This window comes from Agelaius tricolor, unplaced genomic scaffold (genome assembly GCF_023055355.1).
Source record: "Agelaius tricolor isolate 1412-34295 unplaced genomic scaffold, bAgeTri1.0.p SCAF_17, whole genome shotgun sequence".
Classification (NCBI taxonomy): domain Eukaryota; kingdom Metazoa; phylum Chordata; class Aves; order Passeriformes; family Icteridae; genus Agelaius; species Agelaius tricolor.
In genome coordinates, this window is record NW_027269277.1 from 7,166,027 (window position 1) to 7,183,552 (window position 17,526).

The 17,526-nt window shown below is 48.8% G+C and overlaps 1 protein-coding gene across 2 annotated transcripts in view; it reads left to right on the forward strand.

Moving 5' to 3' along the window:
- Nucleotides 1-17,526, forward strand: part of GPC3 (glypican 3) — a 142,149-nt gene that overhangs the window by 80,322 nt on the left and 44,301 nt on the right. For both annotated transcript variants that reach the window (XM_071442299.1, XM_071442300.1), the window contains exons 4-5: nucleotides 5,944-6,077; nucleotides 8,749-8,874. In XM_071442299.1, the coding sequence (XP_071298400.1) occupies nucleotides 5,944-6,077; nucleotides 8,749-8,874 (260 nt within the window). The remainder of the gene's footprint in view (nucleotides 1-5,943; nucleotides 6,078-8,748; nucleotides 8,875-17,526) is intronic.

Sequence of the window (17,526 nt, forward strand, 5' to 3'; positions counted from 1 at the left end):
CTCCTGTTAATCAGCGTTGGTTTGAGAGCGCGGTGCCGTTTGTGGAAGGCGATGCAATCACTGGGGCAGTGTGGCAGATTTAAATCAGTAATAAAAGCCCTGGGGAAATTAACAAGACAAAACATTAACCACAGACTAAACATTAACATATATTAGCATTTTTATTACACCTGTAGAAATGGTAAATGTGCTTGGTTACTACTATTAAAAAGTTTATGTTCTATCCCACATCATCGCAATGTATATTTTTGGTTTAAGCCCTTTAGAATTTAATTAAGCGGAATTCTGTAGCAGCACTTGAGTAATAGACTTCAGGTTCACTTTTATGGTGACTTTGAAGATAAACAGGGCACAAATGCGATCTTTATAATGCTAATAAGACTTGTGATGTGTAGTGGAGCAGGTTGTTAAAAAGAATTGGGGAAGAGGCACCAATTCAAGCTGCTGCCTTACTGAGGCTTTCAGCCTCACTGGTCAAACTGGGATCCATCACTGAAGGATGCTTGGGGTTTAGTGGGCATCACTTGGTTCCTCCAAAGACAGCAAATCTGTGATCTCTTGATGTTCTGTGCATTCTGTAGCAAATTGCCCTTTCAGAAGCTGTGTTCAAATCAATTATAATAGTTAATCTCTTTTCAGTTTGATGTGTGGCTTCTCCCAAAGGAAACCCACGAATAAGTATAGAATGACTTCTGTGAACTCCAGAGAGCAAAAGAGATTGTGGGAGGAAATCTTCAAAAATGAGGCCATCCCCTTGAGGGGAAAAAAAATACTGCGTCTTCCTGGAGAATGAATCTATAAGCAGAAGAATTCATAGAAAAGACAAATGGAAACTCCATGTAAAGTTTAAGCAAAGGTCAAATAGAGCAAACTCTCCTTTAGAGCAGAGTGGAGCTCCTGGGCTGAATGAGAAGTGGCAGCAGCAGGTATCCAGCAGTGTCTAATGCAATCCCTTCTTCTCCAAGGAGAAGCTGATTAGCTCCTTTTTTGTGTCTTTTTTTTTTTTCTTCTTCTAAATCATCTAAAAAATTACCTTTAAAATGTTCTTACTCTTAAAAGCAAAGCTTAGATTGGCACTGAGGATCCCAGTGTGCTGCTTTCCAATCCTTTCACCCCTGGATTTCCTTGCTGATAAGGAAGATAAGATGTTTTTGCCCCATGTGGCCACGCTGCCTCGTGCCTTGGCAGCAGAGTCTTGGGTTCTGAGTTGCTGGAATGGCTCCCGAGGTATTAAAAAGTCTTTTTTCCCAGCCCCACGATCGAAGAAGAAGATGGGATTCCTTGGCTCTGGTTCTCAAGGTTGTTTATTTGCTCTTATCCAATACATTGTCTTTCTGACCCGCTGAGGTCTGTCTGGCAGGTCAGGTTGAGGCACACTGACTGCCCTCAGGGCGGTGTTATCTTTTTATACTAAAAACTCTATATACTTTTATACTTATATACTATATACTTTTATACTTTTATACTTTTTATACTAAAAACTATACTAAAAACTAAAATTATTTACAATAATTCTCCAATACCTATCACCTATGTTAGACAGTCTGTCTCTACTCTAAACCAATCCAGAAGTGCCAACATCACAGCAGAAGATGGAGGACAAGAAGGAGAAGGACAGAACACGCCCAGATTCCTCCATCTTGCCTCTTGAACCCCCATTCTAAAAACCCCCAAATTCTACTTTTCCACCCTGTGGTAAATTCACTACCATTCTATTCAAACCCTTGTGGCTTGTAACTCTTCACACAAAGTTGGTAATTGTTTCCATGGGCTAAAATGGAAGGCACAGGTGTCTGACTCAGTGCCAAGGTCTCTGAGCCCCCTGCCAGGGTCTCAGGGGAATATCCTGGGCTCTGACAGCAGAGCAGGTTCATCAGGAGCCTCAGTGGTGTCAGCAATGCCATCCTGCCATAGCCAGGCTGGAGGTGCCCTCCATCAGCTGCACGGGGGCTGTGATGCACAGAACCTGCTACTGTGGTCACTCTTTCTTTGGTAATTAACCCCAGTAATCCCAGTTTCCATGGGCTGGCAGGTACCCACGGGGATCAGTGCTGTGCTTTACACCCATCCATCAGCTCAGCTGTAGCAAATCTGATCCCTGCAGTCCTCAGGCATCTCTAATCTTAAATTAATGGGGAAGCCTTACAGTGTGCTGCTGGTGCTGCCCCATTAGCCTTGCTCCTCTCAGGTCAGGGTTCCCCCTGAAGCTGAGCCAGCACAGCGTGCAGCCCCCGGGCACTGCCCAGCCCGGCTCTGGTGCCTCCTGGGGCTGCAGTCAAGAACTGGAGCAGGGGGTTGTGGTCTCCTCAGAAGGCAAAGTGTTCCCCTCGTGGCCTGGGTCACACTCCTCATGGAGGAGGCTAATTAAATCGGGTAATTAGTGAGTTTGTTAATGAGCTGGGGCAGGGTAGTTTCGCTTGGGCTGTTAAAGTGTTGGTGGCTTTGGGGGTTTGTAAAAGCTCAGGGCTTTGGGAAGGTTTTTCTTGCCTGGTGTCCCCTTGCAGCAGTTTTTCAGTGGCCTGGCAGATAAAGTCCAACTCTTGTTGCCTAAAGAACACTCTGCATTTGATTTACTTAGTAATTTTTTTGTGGCTTAATATGTCAAACTTCAGCCTATTCTGCATTAAGGCAGAGCTCTTGCACTGACTGTACTTTAGATAAGGGCTGGTGTATATTTACCATCCCCCTGGTAGCATGGGGAGGAGAAGAGCCAGAGGTTCTGTTCTGTCAATTTGCTTTGAATTTCACATAACTGTGTGTTGGAAGGAAACCACTTGTTAAACACTATTGCTTGATACAAGTTTGGCAACTGGATTAGAGATGCTCCCTTCCTTTTGCTCTCCCTCTTGCAGACTCTCCACGGTGCTGGGGAGCTGACTGTCCTTGCTCCTGCCAGAGCAAGCAATACCTGGAGAGCTGAATCATCACACTTGTTTCTCCTCAAGGTCTGAGCTTGTATCTGTCCCTTCTCTGACTGCCCTATAGTGGCATTTTTCTTTTGTTTCTGGAGCCTGCTTTAAAATGGCAATGGTTAGGAAGAGACTGGGAAGCTGTGTTCATGTGTTCCTTAGCCTGCAGTGTGGACACAAAAACAGGGTAAGATTGAAACAGGATTTCTGAGCTGTTGTCCTAGGACTGCTTGTGGTCCAGCAGACTTTGGCAGATGGTTTGTGAAATCCTTCCCTCCCCCAAAAAGCATACATGATGCTGCCCCTGCAAATGAGCAGGCAATCTGTTACTTCTACTTTCGCTCACTTCATTTTAAAGTTCAAATCTCAGCCAGGTTTTTGTTTGACTAAAGGGTGACAACTATTTCACTGTGACTTCACAAGATGGGCTCCAGAGTTGGGCTTTTTTCCTGAGAAGGTTAGTCAGTGCTTGAATAAATAAATAAGTAAAAACTTGGTGGAAAGTTTGAGCTGTACACCCTTCTATCTGCAAAGATTTCATCTGCTGTCCAGTGTCACAGTTAACACAATCCTGTTTGTGGTTTCATCCCACACAAGAGGGATGGCTGGACTGGGTGATCAGTGATTTGGCTTGATGATCAACCATTGAACTCAATGATTGTAGAAGTCTTTTCCAGCCTTATTCATTCGATGAATGTTGGAGCCTTGGTACCCAGGTGCTGTGTGGGGCTGTGAGGATGCAGCTGAGCCACAGCTCCTGAGCAGGACTTGGGAGCAGAGGGGCTGAGCTCCCTCCAGTGCTGGGTGGCAGATGAAGCATCCCCACTTTGCTGGGTCCCCTTGCTGTTTGAAGCAGGCTCCTGGGTGCTGCCATTGTTCACGCTGTCACTCCGACCCTCCCCTCCCATTCAGTGCCTCTCTGCATCATTGGGAAAAAGCCTTGATCCTGGACTTGCTCTTCTCTCAGGGTTTGATAGGTTTTGCCAGCTGAAAACTGGGCTTTGGAAAGGGATTGGGGGGATTTTCACAGAGCTGGGGAGAATCAAAGGGAGTCATCACAAACAGCAGCTTCAAGTGTCCAACCTTTTCCCACTTCTCCACTCTACGTGTCCATTCAGAGCCTGGGTGCAGTGATGCTGCTTCCTGGCACTGCTTCCTCTGTACCCACTGTCCTGGAGCTTTTGTGTATCTTGTGTTTCCCTGGAGGAGGTTTCATGGCAGGTCTCATCTCTGACTTGGGCAGAGGAAAAGCCCACAGAGACCCCTGAGCATCCTGACACTGTCCTGCTGCTCTGCCCTTTGCAGGGACATGGCACCAGCCAGTATAGAGAGGGCCTGGGACATCCCCCATTCCACAGTGAGGGGGTCTCAGATCCCAAATGCCCTTCTCCAGGTCTCCTGCTGTCCTGTGATTTCCTCCTATTCCTGTCTGCTTGCATCAGGGCACTCCCTGTAAATGTTACGAGAGGGATGAATGCTAACAGAAAGCCCAAAAGGCAAAGAAAATAACCCAAAATGTGATCCATTTTCTGAATCCCTTCCTCCCTCTGTTTATGAAGCCTGCCAAGTGATTTAGACAGGGCAGTAGGGCTGATACATTCTTATGCAAAACTTGGTTTTGGCAATGCAGAGAGGAGGCACAGCCAAGGGAGGGCAGAAGAGGAGAAACCAGGTAAGATGCTGCAGAAACTGCTCCCCTGGCAGCTGCAGGAGCAACTGCTTTGGCAGAGGAAACTGCAGGTGCAGAGGGACTGGTGGCAGCATCTCTTCTCACCATGATGTGAACAGAAACTGCAGTGCCCAGCTCCCAGGAGGTTTCTGTTTTACTCTTTGTTGTACGGCAGCCTGAGCAAACAAACTGTGCTGCTCTTGATAATGAAAGAGGTGACATTACTAATTTATTTGCCCACCCAAATATAGGATGTAATAGAACAGAATTAATCTCCTCTCTTTACACATCAGATGCTTGTAGCTTTGGGTGGCAGGCATGCTTTTAACCTCTGGTGTGCAGCTCCCTGGGATTGCCTTGATTCCACGTGGTGTGGAGATAAATGAGGTGCTGCAAGGAATGGGCATTTCATGGGTGGGTGGTTGGTCCCAAGCCTGATGTGGGTGGTGGGATGAGGCTCAGAGGAAGTGAGGGTGGTGTTGGCTGTGGTGCCTTCATGGTCCCAGCAATCAGCCAAGCTCCCTTCACAGGCCAGCGTGGGTGAGTCCTGCAAGAGCAGCACGGGGTGGATCAAAAGGAGACTTAGACAGTGGCAGTGGTGCCACAGGGGGACAGATGTGCCTTGGCAGTGTCCCAGAGAAGGAAATGGTGGCAAACCCACCCACAGCAGGGACTGCATAGTGGCCACTGCTGGGTGAGTCTTGGGACAGTGGCCATGCAAGAGAGCTTGAATGAAGTGCTTTGGATTCCTTCCCTCGATGCTGCAGGCAGTTCCCAAATAATCTGTATGCTAATGAGCTAATTTGTGCCATTAGCAGAGCCCTGTTAATCAGGGCCTCCCACAACATGACTGGGCTGTGGCCCCAGTGCTTGCTGTATTTTGGGCCCTGGGTTTTTTAATTAGTAGTGATGTGTATGATGCCCATCCCTGGGCATCTGCAGTGCAGTCTGCAGATGCTGGGCTACCTCAAGGAGCAGAACCAGGGATTATCCTTCAGAGGTGAGGTGTTTCCTAAAGTCTGACTAGAGAGCTAGAGTGCAGAAGGAGCAGGGAACATCTCAGGCCCCCTCCTGCCAGCCTAAGTTTAACTTGACACAGGAAGATCACACCTGTAGCTCAGGGGTTTTGATAGCCAAAGGGGCACTTCAGTGTCCCAACATTTTGCCTGAACCTTCCTGCATTCCTGCATTTATACAAAAGCCAGGTTGTAACCTTAGGACAGAATTTTGCTTTCAGGTGCTTGCTGAGCTATGAGCAAGATGGGGATGACAGGAGGGCAGCAGCTCATGTGCAGGTGCCAGTGTGCATCTCAGCTGATGCCTGCAGCCCCAGCACTCCTCTCACTGCTGTGTTTGTGTTTCCAGATCAGCAGGATGTGTGGCCACGCTCAGCAGAGGCAGACTCGATCAGCTCATTATCCAGAAGACCTTTTCATTGACAGGAAAGTCCTGAAAGTGACTCACGTGGAGCAAGAGGAAACTTTGTCGAGCAGGAGGAGGTGAGAAAGCTCAGGCTGAGTGTGGTGCCTGCTAGATGGGCTGCAGGAGCAGCCACCAGATGGAATGGCCCTGTGGAAGCAGATGGAAAAGCTCCTTATTTCTCTTACTCATAAATCTGGCTCTGAGCATCAGAGCTGCTCTGTGGCGGGCTCTGAAGTGCAATGAGGTGTCCACGTGGGTTTTCTCACCTAGTGCACCCAGGTTAATACACCAAATGCCTTGTCTGGGTCTCTTGGGCTCTGTTATAGTGTCTGAAATACTCACAGGTGTAGTTATAGATAGAAATGGTCACTCCAGCCTGAATTGTTATGTGTTACACCATGTGTAGGTAAGAGGAATGCATTTCATGCTTTTTGTGTAGTGTTTTGTGGTAGTTCAGAGATGTTAACAGCCTTTCACTGAACATTTTCAAAGGAAGCAGGTGCCTCCACTGCTGGCACTGCACCCTGTGCTTCCTTCCCTGTGTAAGTAAAAGCTGTAATTAAGTGGGCTCACAGGGATGTGTCAGGGAGCAGCATCTCCCCTCTAGATCTGAAAACACACCCAGGGATACAGAGTGCCTTTCCTTCTCTCTTGAATAAAAGAAAAATCCCTGTGGAAGTGAAACAAGCAAGCTGGGCAATTTTTGAAGCGGGCAGTAGACTAAGTTGGGTGGATTTCTCTCTGAAGACTAACAGGGCCACATTCTTGACACTGTTCCCATGAGATACAGCACCAGGGCTTGCATTCCTCCCTTGTCTCAACACGTCGAGGTTACACAGCCCAGGCTCTGACAGAGATGTCCTTTGAAGACTCTGAAGGCTCATGAAATCTGCTGAGATGAATTACATGGGTTCATAGCTGCAGATATGGAGGGGTTCCTCCCTGCCCTGCAGGGAGCTCTGCTCCCCAGGAGCGTTTCCTTCTGCCTGCTCTCCCAGCTCTGCTGGGCTTTGTGGCACAGGGCAGTGCCTAGGGGCTGAGGAGCTGAGTGCCATGGGCAGTGAGGCTTCTGCTTGGGGTTTGCCATAACTGATGATCCAGGTCCCACCTCATTTTGGCTTTCCAGGTGGTGTAGGTTGGACCTCTGCCCGCTGTTAGTGCAGATGGAGGTAGGAGGTGGCTCACACAAGGGGTGACTGCCTGAAGCATCCCTTGGATTGTGCAGGGGCTGTAGGCTGAATTCCCACCCTTTGGAGGGGCTTTGGCTCATCACACAGACCCGTTCATTAGCCTGGGAAGTGACAGATGGGTGGGTGCATGGGATGGTGGGTGGACAGCAGCAGGGACCCCCTTGCTGCCCGGCTGTCCCTGCGGGCTGTGCCGGCCCCGCCGCAGCAGGAACGGGCTCCGAGGCAGCGAAAGGCAGCGCAGAGCACAGCCCAGAGCACGGCCCTGAGCCTTCCTTCTGCTGGTGTCGCCTGCCCCCAGCTGGCTGTCGCGGGCTCTGCCTGGAGAGGGAACCCACGGCATCCAAAGCATCCACACCCCCTGCCCACCAAACCGCCTTGGGCTGCAGGGCAGCTCCCCAGAGCTGGCAGGGCATGGATAAGCCCCTGTGCAGCACCCGGGGGATGTACAGAGTGCTCCCTGCCCCAGGTGCTAATTCCTCATCATTCCTCCCAGGGAGCAAGGAGGTGAGCAATACCCCCTTGCCAAAGGGGGAAATGTGCTGAAACCAAACAAGACAACTGCGAGGTCAAGCCTTACTGCCTCCAGTCCCTGATATTCATGTCATCTTTCTTTTGGTGCTATTTACCTAATTATATCTGCTACTATTCCCTGGTGACAGCTGCTGAGTGTCCCTGAGGGATCAGACCTGGGCTGGGGGGATGTCACATCCCACTCCAGAGCCTCTGTCACCTCTCTGGAAACATCAGGGATCCCATGGTCAGCCTGTATTCTTCCCTCTGGACCCCTGCAGGTGACCAGCTGGAGATCCTTCTTGCTGGGAAGGGAGAGCACAGGCTTGGGATGCAGCCTGATTCACATTCCCTCTGTTGGTGCAAGCACTGCTCCTGCAGCTCCTCCTGCCTTCCTGCAGCAGAGCCATTTTGATGGTGTCCCCTGCCCCTTTGAATGCAGACTGTGACCCCATGGCCAGCCCAGTGCATCCCTTGAAATCGTGTCCTTTTGATGGTGCAGCATGAAATGCAGCCTTAGCCATGTGTCTAGGTCTGTGCTGAGAATGTCAGCTCTGCTCTGCCACCAAGAATGCCACCTGCCCCTGCAGCAATGCTGGATGGCCAGTGTCAGCCAGAAGAAGCCCCTGAAGGGCCTCTGTTGCCTTCTGCACAGCAGAGGGGACACTGAGCCCTTGCTGCTCAGATGTACCCCGTGGATGTGTGGCCTGAGCCAGTGGCACCTTTCCTTGGGTGCTGTGAGAGTGCAGAGACTGTGCCTGACTTTTGCCTGGTGCAAAGTTGGGCTGAGCTTCTGCTGCCCCCACATCCCTCCCCATCACCAGCAGTTTTGCCCTGGGAAACATGGGCTCAGCCTTTGACTGAATAACATCAAAGAAAAATAGAAAAAGCTGCTTTGGTTCAGAAATAAAACTGCTGCTTCGTGGTTTGTCTGCACCTAGCTGCTTTAATGTTGTGTTTGTGTGGCTGCATTCACTGGTTAAAATGCACCAACCTCATCTTCTCTTCTTCTTTTAACTGAGCACCCTTTTCTGTCCCTTTCTTCCAGGGAACTGATTGCAAAGCTGAAGTCCCACAGCAGTTTTTACAGCAGCTTGCCAGAGTACATCTGCAGGCACAGCTCTGCTGTTCAGAATGACACCCTTTGCTGGAATGGACAAGAAGTCGTGCAGAGGTGAATCACATCTCCCTTGCCCTCCCTCTCCTCCTTCGCCCTCCTTCTCCTCCATCCTGCTCATCTTCTGCTAACCAGGCACAGGAGCAGTCTGAACAGGGCATGATTTGCTCCCTCAGGGTCTGAGTCCAGCTGTGCTGCAGCTCAGAGGGATGTTCAGGTCTGCACAGACACAGTGCAGTGGTTGTGTGCTGCCCTCCACTGAAATTTCTGCATAGTGAGAACTCTGCATCCATGGTGGGGTTTGGTCAGGGTGAGCCAGGAGAGCAGCAGCAGCTGGACCCTGCTCCCATGGGAGAGTGCCCCACACTCCTCTGGAGCAGCAGCAAGGGCATTGTCCCCGTGCACTACAGGGGCTCCAGCCAGGCTTGGTGCCCTGATAGCAGGACAGCATCCCCTGCCCCACCCAGGCAGGGTCAAGGAAGGCTCCCTTGTTGGATTTCTCCTTGCTGTGGCTCTCAGCTGGAGGAGGTGAGAACCACTGAACTCTGATGGTGCCACTGCTGCCCTCTGACCGAGTCCTGGCTGTCCTCTCTGCATGGAGCCATTCCCACCAAGGTCCAGCTTGTGCTGTGGCTGCTCTGCCCTGCCCCACTCACCATTTCAGAGGATATACTGGTGATAATTGAGGTTAACAGGGGCAGGCAATGCAGGATTCATACCATAAAGAGGAAGGAAGTGTTAATAGAAATGGAGATTTTTCTTGTAAAAAATGCCCCTTGGGAATGTGGAAATAGAACTTGGAAATGTTTTTTTATAATTATACATAAATCTCCTCTAATCAGTCTACTTTGCAAAGCATTCTTTGCTATTAAGTAGTTTGCATAAGGGAAGAAATAGAAATAAGATCAGGAAGTGGTGAAATGTTGAGATATTAATTATGACTTCTTGATCAGTAACTTCAGGTGGTAATTAGCCTGTACTTGCAATACTGACCTGAAACACTGAATAGACCAAAATAGCATCAAACTCTCTTTTGAAAAAAAAAAGACTCAACATCTAAGATCACAGGCTTAGTAAAATGTACTTAGGTTGCCTAAGGAGAAATGTGTCCTTTGTTGGTACTTATTTCTGGAAAATCTTGTGTTTCCATGCCTGAGACATTCAATTAGAAAGAAAAAGATTATTTCAGTATTATCTCACGGATTGTTAATTAAAACTTCTAAAGCAGGGCTATAAACACTGCAGCCCTGGAGAGGGGGAGCTGGGGTGAGGTCTTGGCTTACAACAATTCACTGGGGTCAGAGCCAGTGGCCTTGGTCTGGATCCTGTGCTCTGGATCCTGCTGATGTCACAGCTGGGGGAGGTGGTGGCAGTGGAAGGGTGTTGAGTCCAGATCCTCCTGCAAATGTAAGTTCAGAGCTATTTGCAGATCCAGCATGAGTTCAGGTGATAGATGGCCTTCAGCTTTCTGCTAAGAACACCAGGGGATCACTGTGGGCACAGTATGGCACATCCTGGAGGTGCCATGGCATGCAGGGGGCAAGGCAGGGAGAGGGTAAAGTCTGTGTGCATGAAGGGGGCACCAAGATTTCAGCCCCTGGCTGCTGAGTTAAGGAATAAATCCTCTACTGTGCCTTTCCACTCCTCTCCTTGCCCCCTCTGATCTGTTGCACAGATGTCACCACCTCTGCCAGCTCCTATGAAATATTAGAAACAGTTTCCTTACAGATATTAGAGATTTTTGCTGTGAGCAGGGAGACCTCAGCTAAATAAAGCTGAGCTGAGATAATGGTCAAGGGTGCTCTTCTCCCAGGACCCACTTGCAGAATGTTTCAAATAGAAAGATGTAGGTAAAATGCAGTTAAAATGATCTCTACTGGCTGCTTTGTGTGCTTTGATTTCCCAGCTTGGCATCTCTCTCAGAGTGTCTGGGAGGATTCCTGAAAATCAGGAGCATGTGAGGTAACAGTGCTGGAGTACCCCAAGCTGCCAGTTCCTTTATTTCAGTGTTTTCCCCAAGAGGGAGCCAAGCATCTGTTCGTGGTGTAGCTGCTCTTACTGGAGCTATTCTGAGAATGTGTGTTATGTGCTGGAGGAATTCTCTTCTCCTGCTGGACTGGTGTGTGTCTGTTGGTGATCACACTCCATCTTGCCACTTTTTGCAAGAAATTTGGTGTGGTTTGAATACCTGGTATTAATCTCAGGGTGCTGTCCTGGTGCTTGTCCCATATATGTGGTGGCTGCCAGGAAGAAGGATGGAGGAGACATGGAGGGGTGGTTCCTGTGGCTGGAGTGTTGGCATGGAAGGGCACAGGCTCTGTGAAAAGACAAGCAGGGCAGCCAAGGGTGGGGTGTCTGTGTCCAGCTGGAGTGCCTGGAGTCCTGCCTGGGGACGGATGAGGAGCTGACCAAGGGCTTTGGGGTCAGGGTTAAAGGGAGGGCAGAGACAGGTGATGTTATAGTCTTGCTCTGCTTCAGGCCACCCCACCTGGAAGACTGGGTGGATGAGACCCTTTATAGACAGACAGGAGCAGCCTCACAGCCACAAGCCCTGGTCCTCATGAGAGACTTCAGCCCTGGTCTCTGTTGCAGGGACAGCACAGCAGGGCATGAGCAATCCCTGGGTTCCTGGATAAACTAGAAAGCTCCTGCTGAATCTGCTGGTCAGATGAAAACCAGGGCAGATCAGTGGTTGGCTGGATTCTATGCTTCCATGTGTTTCCATGTCTGGTGCTGTGTGGGCAGTGGGTAAAGCTGTTTGACCATTGTTGGGTCTGTAAGTTCAGTGTGAGCATCTGTATGAGCATGTCCAGAATATTTGATTTGTTCTTGAAGGGATTGTGGCTACTTGCTTCTTGGATTTCTAATGTAGTACCTGAGTGTTCATGAAGTTAAAGTAGAGCCCCACTGATTTATCCATTTCCAGACCTCCCTGTCATGACAGAATTTGTTAGTTATTCTAAGCCCTTTTCCTATAACATGTTAAATCAAGCCTGGAATAGCAACTTCATAGCCCTTGCCAGTGCACCCAAGGACTGGATAATACCAGCAATGTGTGTCCTGTTATTTGATGGAGCCAGTCCCTTCTGCACTCTGCAGTTGTTTTCCTCCTGTGGTTTTTCTGGCTTCCTATTTACTCTGTCCTGTTTATCCCAGTGCTTTTTTACCCACAGGCAATGGGAGTTTCTCTCCTCCCCATGGACTGGATGTGCTCGCTGTCTTTCTACTGGGTCTCACTTCCCAGTTTGAGCCTTGAACCATCCTCTGTTTCCTCCTTGCTCTTAAGCCCCTCTCAGTTTGGGGCTCCAGTGCAAAGCAGCAGGCTGGAGTATTTTATCTTGCTTTTAATCTCTCAGGTTTTTTTAACTGAATCTTTCTTTGTGATGCTTTGTGATCATTTGGTTCTCCGCTGTTGGACCATCTAATGGCAAGAATTCCTCACCAAGGTTTGATCTGTGGGTTAATAGTTTGATTGCCATCCCTATTGTGGATTTAGGGACATGGTGCCTTGAAATGACTGCTTGCAAACCGTGGTAACCACACAGGAAAGGTTGATTTTTCTGTAATGCAGAGCAGTGCCTTGTGCCTTTTGCTGTGCTTTTGCATGGTTGAAGAACATAAGCCAAAGTGGGAAGAAAAAATAAAAGGCAACACATTCCTGCTTTTCACACTTTTCAGAGTGTGTAAAAACACACTGTGCTTTTATGGGACACCACAAAGGTTTATAGCAAAAGCCACAAGTGGCATATTTCACCACTTGCAAAGAGCTTGTTGAGGGTCACAGTGCTTGGTGTTTGTGGTAGCTGGAGACCAGACCTGCTGGATCTGTCTCTGTGCATCCCTGTGCACCTCTTTGCAGCTTTCCTGGGCTCAGTTCCAGGCATTTCCTGAGACAGACATGTAGGCATGGTGGGTTTGCAATAGCTTAAACCTGTGATTCTCTTCCTTTCCTCTGTCTTCATGCCCCATCCTCTCACAGACCTCCTGCTGGTGCAGTTAGGTGGTGAAATGTTGTCCCACCTCTCCTATCCTTATCTCCATCCCAAGCAGGAAAAAAACCAGAGGTTGATTCTTATCACCAAGTCCTGACTGGGTAATTAGCTCATTTAAAGCCTTCAGCTTAAGTCAAGTAGGTGTTGAGATACCAAACTCACCTCAGTTTCTATGGGAGCTCAGCGCTGGAATCTGAAAGGTGATTTGAACTTTATATATAGTATCAGGGTTTTGCAGCATTTAATACTGAAAGCCTATTAAATCTAGATTCTCAGAGTTTAGTAATCTGCTTACATGAGTATATTCTTTTGAAGCTGTTCTGAATAGACTGACAGCAACATCTGCCCACTGCAAAACTTGTAAGCACATTAAGCCTTACTGTTAGATACTGCCATTTCCAAATTTCTCAAGACAAATGTGTACATTAATCTAAATCACCAGCATAACTCTTGTTTTCTTTGTACCAATTCAAAATTAATATATTTTTAGCACCTTGCCAGATTCTCTTCTTCAAACTAGAAGTCTCATGTTTCCCTGCTGTTGCCAGCGTACTGTGGTTTGTTTTAATCATACAAATCATAAACAATGAAAGCACAATTGGAAGCAAGGCAGAAAAATGAGATTCTGTAATTGGAACAAAGGAAATTCCATGCCAGCAATAACCCTTTAGTTCGTGAAGGGTTTGGTTATTTCTGGCAATGCTGCAAAATATCTGATCCAATGGAATCCCCAAAGAGGGGGCTGTATAACTTTTCAAGCCTATAAAACACAGCTTTGTAGCAAGTATAAGCTACAATGAAAGGATAGTAGGCAAATTCAGCGGGTTATTGAGTGGCTCTGATCATTTCCAGAGTATTTCAGAAAAGAAGATAATGAGTCTTCCTCTATCCTGCTGCTTGGTCTCAGGTTTAGCCCATTTTTCCATAATCTATTTGTCTTGAACTGAAATAAGAAGAGAGGGAGACTTCAGGCTATCAACTCCATTGTTTTGTTATGAATATTACAGTTTTTGCTGTTCCTTCTGAAGTCCCATCTCCAGGGCCAGGTGATTACCTGAGACCTCAGGTGTGTGACCAAGGCATCATTTGCAGCACCCTCAGTGCTGTGGAGCTTTGTGGGGGCAGTTGGGAAGGAGCAGAACTTCTCTTGGCAGGGAACTGACACAGCAGGATCTGAGGGGGCTCTCGGAGGCTTCCAGGTGTTGATATTTGGAAATCCAGCAGAAAATGGTTCCTTTTTAGTTAGGTGAGAACACTCCCCACTGAGAGTGTTGGATCCTCCTGGCTGCTTTTGAAGCAGCTTGTTTGGAGTTGCTGCTGGTGTAAATTGGCTGCGGCATCACGAGCTCTGCAAGGACTGCAAGGACTCTCTGCAAGCAAGCAAACAAAGCCAGGAAGGCACCTGAGAGCCATACACCCCACCTCTCCCCTGCTTCTTGCACTCCCATGAAACAGATGCCTGCTTATGGCCATGGGATAGTGGGGGCACACACCCCATATGGAAGAGAGGAGCTGGGGAGGAGCTGCACCCCACACCAGCCGTGTCTGGGATGGGGTGGGACTGACCAGATGTCTCTGGACCATCTGTCTTCAGAGAGGAAACTGTCAGGGAAAGAATTGTCACCTCTTCTTGGAGGCTTGTGGGCACATCCAGGAGTCACACCCTGACTGCAGGGCAGGATGAGTGGGTTGGAAACAGATTTTCAAATCTTTCAGCCCCCACTGCTGATGGGACACTGAGGTTGTCTCACTAAACCAGAAGCTAGCAGGGTCAGAGAGTAAAATGTTCAGTGGCTTCACCACTGTACCCCCTTTACTGACCCATGAGAACCAGCGGGAGGGAAGGGCTGGGTTCATGTAAAGGGGGGTGGCAGAACTTTTCTTCCCTTTCTCCCCTTTTTCATTTCTTTTGCCTCCTCTGTGGTAAGGACTCGATGTCAGCAGTCCACGTGATCTGTAGTAAGTCACATCTTGAAATGCAGAGCAGCTTTGGGGGTCTGGGGGAATGTTGCTCTCTCAAACTCAGTTACCAGCTCTTGTGCAGTGAAACCTCTGTGTTGTGTTGTGTCTGTGTTGTGTTTGTCCCCCACCCACTCTCTCTGACAGGTGTAATTCAGTGAACACAGATAGCAGAGGGAGAGCCTGTGAGGGATACTGTGCTATTTAAACTGGAGATACATTTGAATAAATAATTTGCAGCTGGGAAGCAGGCATGAATTAATTGTTATTTGAATGACATACTTACCTTTTTCTAAAAGTGTAATTCTTTATGTTTGACTTTAAGGATTACTTTCTTTAAATCACTTGTCAGGCATTGCAGTAACTCACCTCAAAGCCTAGCAGAGCTGAGTAGGATGAACACACATCTCACACTCATTGCCATGTATTTAAATAACATTTGTCATCTTGGCTTCTTTGCTCTGAAATGAAAGCTTGGAATGAGCTGCATTTGGGCTGGAAAGACCAAACATTCACAGGAGACATTTGTAGATGGTGGAGAGGAAAGGAGAGGGAAATCCCTCAATTTGACAGCATACTGGGGCATGTATGTCTGGTGGGTGAGAAGAAGCAGGAAGGGTCTGCATTTGTACTCTCCCCACAGAAAACTTCCGATTATTGGTGTTTTCATAAGCTGGTTGTCTTTAAAGTCATTTTTAATGGGGGCTGTTTATCAGCACATTTAACAATGTGACATTTGTGTTTGGAAAATACCACATCCCAAGCAAGAGCCCATACCCAGGGAGCCCAGGCAAGGAGATGCTGCTGACTGACGTTGAGACACGTCAAGGAGAAAAGTATTTTGGGCTTTGCCTATGAAGTGTGAGCCAGAGCATGCTCATGTTTCAACACTGATACCCCTTCAGCACAGGGACCCCAGGGACCGGGCTGGGGGCTTTATCCCCTGTGCATATTTGCTGTTCCATGCTGGTATCCATCCCCGTGGCAGAGGCACGAGAGGGTTTCATGGAGTGGCACAAGTGTCCCTGCAGAAGGGGCTGGTTTATTGGCATAGGCTGGAAACAGCTCGAGATGGCTCAGAGATTTCTCTTTTTTCTGCACTGATTGGAGAATATGGGAGGAAGGGGGTGCTTTGGCTTTTTTGCCTGTGAGCCCGCCAGCCCTTCAGTTTGGGGGGGATGCAGAGGGGCCTGTGAGGGTGCTGTCCTGGGACCCCCAGCTTGCTGGGGTCTGCAAAGGCATCTCTCTGCCATATTAAGGCCAGGCTGCTTGGCCTGGGCTGCAGGGAGGGGTGCCAGCTGCCTTTTCCAGCTTCTCTGGCATTTCAGGAATGCAGGTCGCTCACTGAAGCTACATTTCAAAGCTTTTAACCCTTTGGTTGCCTGCATCCCACTGAATGTGGCCACTCCAGGCTGGTGCTGGGCAGAGAGTGACACAGCTGGGGGGATCTGGTGTCCCCCTTGTGCCTGAGCACATCAGCTGGGAGGAAGTGTCCCCCAAAGCACCCCAGTCACACAGGACCATGGCTCTGCCTGGTGGGATGTAGCAGGTCCCCATGCATCTCCTTTTTTGCAGTTCATGCTCAAAAATATGCAGCTCTGGGCCCATTGCCTTGCTGCTTCAAATGGCTTGTGTAAGGGTGCAAATGGTTCATTTTGGGTTGGGTACATTCCCTTGGATCTGGCCAGGTGGGAAGCACCAGGAGGTGACACTCCATTTCTCCAGCATCACTCTGCTAATGCTTTCAGGTTTGCTTCCTTCTCTAGCAGACTTTTTCCCCTGAGAAGGCTGATCTGAGGTCCTCACAAGCCCAGCAGAACCTTCTGGAGAGCAGTTTCAGACTCTGGACATGGAGTTATAGTATAGTATTGCTGTAGTACTGTGTTCCTCCCTCCTGTACTACTTTGTGTAGGCTACAGAAATCCTCTCTGGCAGCTGCTGCCTGGATTTCATAAGGGATTTCGCCCACTCAAACCCAAGCTATTGTGTTTGTTTGTATAAAACTGTTTAGGAGAGAGATTGTATTAATTTAGGGATGCACCAAGTGGGCTTGGTTCTGCTCTTGCTAAAACCTGTGTGAGTTTCCTGATTAAATCTCTGAAACCACAGGAGACCTTTCAGCAATGTACTTCTGAGTTCCACCAGTGTTTTGAATTAAATTTACACTGACACCAAAGATTGGAATTTCTTTGTCATCTTTAAACTCAGGCGTGCTGTGGATGTTTCCCATGCAGTCTCCAGATGTGTTTGCCAGGTCGGCACGGTGGCATGAAGTGGCTGTGTGACAAATGAGCAGCAGGGTTAATGGAGAAAAGCTCAGCCCGAGTTTCAGCACCGGGCAGGGCTGTGCCTGCGGCAGCAGCCTCTCCCCACGAGATGGTGCTGGGAGCCTGCAGGGCTGTGCCAGAGGGGCAGCTGCAGCCTGGCCCCAGCCTGGCCCCCTCCTCCCCATCACTCACCCTGCACCCACCCTCCAGCTGCACCTGAGAGGGCTTTTCTGACCTGGGAGCCATTGTTTCTCAGGTATAGCCGTGTTTTGTGCTTCCCAGGATAAGGTAACTATTTAAAAAAAGGTGTTTTGCAAAATGCTGAGGCCCTAAGGACAGGGTGTGAGGTCAAAGCTGGAGCTGTGCTGGTGCTGAAGTGCAGGGGTGGGATGGCTCTGCAGGCAGCTGGGGCTTGGGAGAGCCAGGCTGATGAATCTGTGATGCCTGTACCTGGAAATGCTGCTGTTGCCTGGAAAAGGAATTTACACAGG